The 6372-nt window shown below is 39.4% G+C and overlaps 1 protein-coding gene across 2 annotated transcripts in view; it reads left to right on the forward strand.

Annotated features, from left to right (window-relative positions):
- LRRCC1 (leucine rich repeat and coiled-coil centrosomal protein 1) overlaps positions 1–3625 on the forward strand; it is a 53190-nt gene extending 49565 nt beyond the window's left edge. The window contains exons 18-19 of one of the 2 annotated variants that reach the window (XM_090040258.1): positions 332–467; positions 3249–3625. In XM_090040258.1, the coding sequence (XP_089896384.1) occupies positions 332–467; positions 3249–3371 (259 nt within the window). In that variant the 3' untranslated portion in view covers positions 3372–3625. Of the gene's footprint in view, positions 1–331; positions 468–3248 lie in introns of those variants that run through there. The other variant, XR_016441472.1, reaches the window with a different exon arrangement.
- The last annotated feature ends 2747 nt before the right edge of the window (positions 3626–6372 follow it).

Here is a 6372-nt window from a genome sequence, read left to right on the forward strand (position 1 = left end):
ACCAAGGATCGTTGAGTCAAGTATGGACAACTAATATAGTTTTATCAGTAAAAGCAGATGGTTGAAAGCACCAGGGGTTAACTACCTTAGCATAGGTAAGCATGAAAGTTATTGCTTTAATCAGTGATTAAATGTGCCAACTAGGGCAATGTTGCTGTTACCAGAAATTGAGAACATATCTTCTGAAGCTAAGAATTAAAACTATTTTTTCTCTAGACTCCTGTGTTATTAAGGGCATGATAGAATGTTATATGCATGTTTAAAAATAATAGCAATATATGTAATTTCTGGCTCTCTTAAAAAGACTCTCTTTTTGTTTTTGTTTTTTTAGAGTTGCAATGGAAAAGCTTCGTTCAATGGATGATGCCTTTAGAAGACAGCTTGAATCAACACTAGCAGCTCACCAAGCAGAACTAGCGCGACTGGCAAATGAAAAGCAAAGACAAATTGAAGCAGCAAATGAAAAGGTAATATACCTTAGTAAAAGGTTATTCTGTCATAAAATCTGTAGTTTCACTCATATTAAAGCTATTACTGACACCTAAACTTAATCTTTGCCCCATAGAATCATGGAAAGTTAGAGTTGCAAGGGACCTCAGGAGGTCATCTAGTCGAACCCCCTGCTCCAAGCAGGACCATCCCCAGCTAGATCATCCCAGCCAAAAGTGCAGGACTTTGCCCTTGTCCTTGTTGAACCTCATGAGATTCCTTTGGCCCAATTCTCCAATTTGTCTAGGGTACTCTGAATCCTAGCTTTACACACCAGCGTATCTACTACTTCCTCCAGCTTGATGTCATCTGCAAATTTGCTGAGGGTGCACTGTGCTATCTTCCAGATCATTGATTAAGACATTGAACTAAACCAGCCCCTGGGGCACTCCACTTGATACCAGCTGCCAACTAGACCTCAAGCCATTGATTTAGTACCCTCTGAGCCCAATGCTCCAGCTAAATTTCTATCCACCTTGCAGTCCATTCATCCAGCCCATACTTCCTTAGCTTGCCTGTGAGAATGTTGTGGGAAACCATATCAAAAAAGCCTTGCTAAAATCAGGGTACACCACATCTTCTGGTTTCCCCATATTCACAGAGCCTGTCACCTTGTCATAGAAGGCAATCAGGTTGGTTAGGCATGACTTGCTCCTAGTGAATCTAAGATGACTGTTCCTAATCACCTTTTTCTCCACGAAGTGCTTAGAAATGGCTTTCTTAAGGATCTGCTCCATGATTTTTCCAGGGACTGAGGTGAGGCTGACCTGTTTGTAGTTCTTAAAAAGGGGCACTGTTTGCCCTTTTTCCATCATCTGGGACCTCTCCTGATAGCCATGAGTTTTCAAAGATGATGGCCAAGGCTCTGCAGTCACATCAGCCAACTTCCTCAGCACCCTTGGGTGCATCCCATCCAGCCACATGGATTTGTACACATCCAGCTTTTCTAAATAGTCCCTAACCTGTTTTCCCACTGAGGGCTGCTCACTTCCTCCTGCTCCTGCCCGGGCCTTTTGCTTTGACTGAAGATTGATGAGAACACAACCTGAGTCCCAGATCCCCTCACCCTTGCACCCAGAGCTCCATAGTCACTTTTGATGCACTCAGGGTCTCCCCTGGCAGTATCATTGGTGCCCACATGAATGAGCAGCATGGGGTAGCAGCCAGAGGGCTGGATGAGCCTCAGTAGTCCTTCTGTAACATCTGGGCTCTGAGTAAGCAGCAGATTTCCCAAGACAGCAGGTCAGATTGGCAGATGGCTCCCTCCATCCCCTGCAGATGGGAGTTTCCAACCACCACCACCTGTCGTTTCTTGGTGGGAGTTGTCTTGGTCCTTCCCATGTTGGTGAGGCCTGGCCTGTCTTCCTCCACCAATGGAATGTGCTCCTTCCTAGCTGTTGCCAGGGCTGCATATCTGTTTTCCAGACAAACCACTGCAAGTGGAACTGAAGATCTCTGCTTGCTGCCAGAAGTCGCAAGCCTCAGCTTCCTCCCTATTGGGTGTCCATGTCCTCTCTCTTCCCCAGTGCTGCCTCTGGCATTTCTTCCTTCACCATCCCAGAGATCTCCTCCAGCATCAAATCAATGAACTCGTCATGGTGGAGGATATTTCAGAGCCTTGCCATCTCCTGTAGTTCTCTTTTCTGTTCCCTGAGAGACACCCCCAGAAGGCATCGCTCACACTGCAGGCACTCCCTGACCAGGCCATCATTGGAAGAAGCCTACAAGCCGCAGTCCCCCCAGCACCAAACCTGGACCTGGGTGGAAGCCTTGATGGTGAGCTGTCCTGCCTGGACAGAAACCTCACAAGTGCAAACAGAGGCAGTGGCTCTAGCATTGCTATGTTCTCCAGCCATTTCCCTGGGTTTCTTAATCTGCCTTCTCTCTCTTACTGCTTTTCTTCTAAGTGCACCTTTCCTAGTGAACTTGCCTGGAAGCTGGCCTGTTTATTGCTCCTTTGCCCCAAGGGTTCCTTTTCCTCCTGCTTCCTTACACCAAGCAGAAAGCCTTGCCCCTCAAGAAGAGAGTGGATAGGGGGAGGCACAACTGGCCTGTATGCTGCCTGTGAACTGCTTACCCTGTTTTCATCCTCTATAATAGACTCCTTTAAAAAGACATAGTTAATAGACAAAGTCTGTCTATACATATGACCAAGTAAAGTAAAATGGCATGGTATGTAGTCATTACCCAGTGCATGGACTTCCTTATTTATCAGAGGTTAGCATAATGATGATAAGACAGTTTATCTAAGAGTGGAGTGCATCTTTTTAACTTCTATTATTCTTAGCATTTTTTTTATTGTTCATTACTGGATTATTTCTAAGTGTGAAAACATGTTCATAATTGATAACATCCTACCTAGTTTTGCATTTGTTTTTTCATCTACCAAGGAATGAGAATTACTTGTAACATCATTGTTTAGCAAAACTTTCTACTACTGAATATATTAACAGATATAGTGTATCCATTATATAAGTATATGATGAGATATCACCTCTAGATTATTGTTCTCTTAGCCCAAAACGTTTTTATTCCATTTTTTCCTTATTTACCTTCATGAAAAGACCATAAAAATGTACCATTATATAGCCAAATAGCTGTATAATAGTTCATGTGCCTAACAAATTGCTATTTGTCAGAACTAATACTAAATGTGGGGAGGGTTTCCTCCGTTTTTTCAGTCTAAAAATAGGCCAAGATCACATCTTAGTATTCTAAAGAAGACTAAAGATTTTTGTTTACCTTTAAATATATTTCAGGTTTACCAAGTTGAAGAGGAAATGCGTCATCTTCTGCAAGAAACTGCAAATAATAAGAAGTCTACGGAAGAGAAAATAAGACGACTGACAAGTGCACTTAGTGACATTCAGCAAGGCCTTTGAAATATGTGATACCTTTCATTTGACAATCATGATCCTCTTCTTACTAAAAAAAGGAATTGCAAGAAAATATATACAGCAATAGAGATAATATATTTATTTTATAATTGTTTTTAGTTTTTTATTTTTGCAGTTTTCTATAAAATGGTTATTCCTAGGGAGAATTGTTATTATGTGATTTGTATTTTGAATGTTCATGGATCAGGTTTATTAAGGATTGTACAGTATTTTCATAATAAATAATTACATCAGTTGTATCTGTGTGTAGGAATTATTTCAAAACTAAAGTATCAACCAAATGATTAAAGGTCTAGAAAAACTGGTTTATGAAAAAAGGTTGAAAAACAGCTATTTAGTTAGGAAAAGAGACAAGTAAGGTGAGATTTGTTAAAGCCTTCAAATATATGAATGGTGGTTATAAATAGGATGATGATAAATTATTCTCTGTAGAGGATAAAATGCGAAGTAATGGTCTTAAACCGTAACAAGGAAAATGTAGATAGAATAATAGGAAAAAAAATCTTACTGTGGGAATGGTTAAGCATTGGACTAGATTACTTAATGAGGCTACAGAATTTCCATCCTGGATCTTTAAAGAGTGGGTTAGACAAGAATGGTTGAGATGGAGATGATCCTGCCTAGAGCAGGACTAGATGACCTCTGGAGGTCTCTTCCACCCCTATTTTTTCTATGTTTCTATCAAAGAAATACATGAAAACTAATCTAGAGCTAGAAAGTACTATGTAAAAGAATTCAGAAACAGGGTTTTATCCAGGATGGTAGTTTTTTCATGGTTTACAAGTCACTGTGCTATAGAATGGTTTTTCTTTGCTAGCATTTGAAATGTTCAATTACTGTATGTATTAACAGCAAATATGCAAGTACTTCGGTAGTGTTGGAGTAATGTTGTAACTGAGGGTCCAGGAGATGCACGAGATGCAAGGATTTTGTGGGCAGTATATTTTGAACTAACTGCATGGCTGGGATAGATTTAGACAAGGTTTTGAATACAGTTAGTCCACAAGGTGGAGCTATTTGGTTTTAAATTACTCCCCATCTAACAGAAGAAAGCTATGTTAATCTGAAGGCAGGCAGAGAGCACTGCCCTGCCTTGTGCCTAAACCAAGAACGTGTTTCCCTTCTCCACTCTTGCCTATTCAGCAGGATTTTTTCCACACTTTCAGGATGTACTGTTGTGGAAAACATTTTGTATAGCACCAAAATCACACAGGTGACTAACTCATTTAAACCTTGAGCTTTCTGAAAATAATACAAAGAGTACACAGCCTGCACACACACCAAATTTGCCATTTAAAATCTTTAGCCAATTCAGTTTCTCTTGAGATGTTTCTTATCCCCTGTTTTATCCTTGAGTTAGCTGTGGTCCTGGTGAATTGTGTGGTGTACTGTAAGAGTTTAAATAAACCTTGTGGCACATTCAAGGAACTAAACAGTTGTACAACCTCATCCTGCTTTTGGTTATTAGCATAGATTGGCTTAGAGTTTCTGTTCTGCCAGAATTCCCAATCTATTACAACGCTTCAGTTTTCAGTCATGCTTAATTTCTGCCATTATCCTCATCAGATTATGAGGATTTATTCCTTGGTTTTGGTCTGGCAATTCTACCCCACAACACAAATTATTTTGCATAGCTAGTTCTTTTTCTTCTCTGTCCTGCTTTCCTAATTACATTTTTTGCTATCACAAAATGTTTTGTTTCAATTAACCCATTTTGGCAGCAGACACTGTAAAAATAGGGCTCTACTCCCTGGAGTAGAGTTTTAATCGGTAAATATAATAACACAGTTGTTTCTTAGAATTATGGTAAGGAGAAAGGAAAGAAACAAATTACTGCTGTGTAGACAAACTTCAGTTAGCCAAAAGATCATTGGTTGGTTAAACCCCAGCAGATTCATCCATCTTCAGTTTTCATTTCCAGACAAAACTTGCTTCTTCTTGAAGCCAGTATCAGAAGATTAAGGGGTATGGATATAACAGTGGTCCATATCAGAAGGGGATGCTGGTAAAATTGAGCTGGAGAACCAGCAGCAGAGAATATTTTCTCAATTCTTTCTGAAATCTATTTATGCAGGTCATTATTTGGGTACCCAGCCACAGCAAGGTATAGTAAGATATATGAGAGTTGTTGCACAGCAATGATTTTGCTTTCTGGTCTGTGTTGTGTGATGCAATTAGCAAGATAGGAATAAATGTGAGATGAGTGGTGTTCTATGTAGGTGCTTGTTAACAGGGAAATTTCATAGCGTAATTATATTAATATGATTATTCTACTATAATTGTACCACTAATTATGCAGTCACATTTATTATAGAATAAGAATGCCAAACCTGCTAATTTTTCCCCAAGCAGACAAACCCTAAATCCCTGAGGTTGGGTGTTTGAGGTAGAACACTGGTATCAGCTGAAACTTAAGTGGCTAGTCAAGTTACCGACATCTCTGATTTTCCCAGTGGGCTTTTCACACTTCATGCAAACCAGGGTCAGCTGTGTTCATTAAATCTAAGATCAGCTGTAACAGGGGCTCTAGTTTTAAAATAATTTTGTTCAAAATGCTCACCTGGTATGAGACTTTCTAGGTAAACTTGCGAATCATAGTGTGCTATGGCTGCCCTGTTGCAGCTCATATTTTTCCAACTGAGCTGGATTCCTTTGTAGAACAACCCAGTCATATTAGACTCAAAGATAAGTCACAATTTTTTCATTTCTATGGATGTGTGTATAAGTTTTTATTTTTATACCTATCTAGACAGCAAAAATTGTTTCCCTTTTTATTTAGTCTGTTTTATAGCATTGTATTTTTAAGTTTTTACAAATGTTAGCATTACTTGTGTTGCAAAATAATGTATTTTAAAGCAGCAGAAAAGTACCCATTTTTATTCCATTTTCCAAATTAATGGAAAGTGTTCTATAGGGCTTGGGTTTTATAAATACCTGAAAATGAAATTTTGCATCATCTGAGACTAGGAAAGTGTCTCTGTAAGCC

The sequence above is a fragment of the Crocodylus siamensis genome, chromosome 3 (assembly GCF_052110815.1).
Source record: "Crocodylus siamensis isolate JL-2025a chromosome 3, ASM5211081v1, whole genome shotgun sequence".
Lineage (NCBI taxonomy): Eukaryota > Metazoa > Chordata > Crocodylia > Crocodylidae > Crocodylus > Crocodylus siamensis.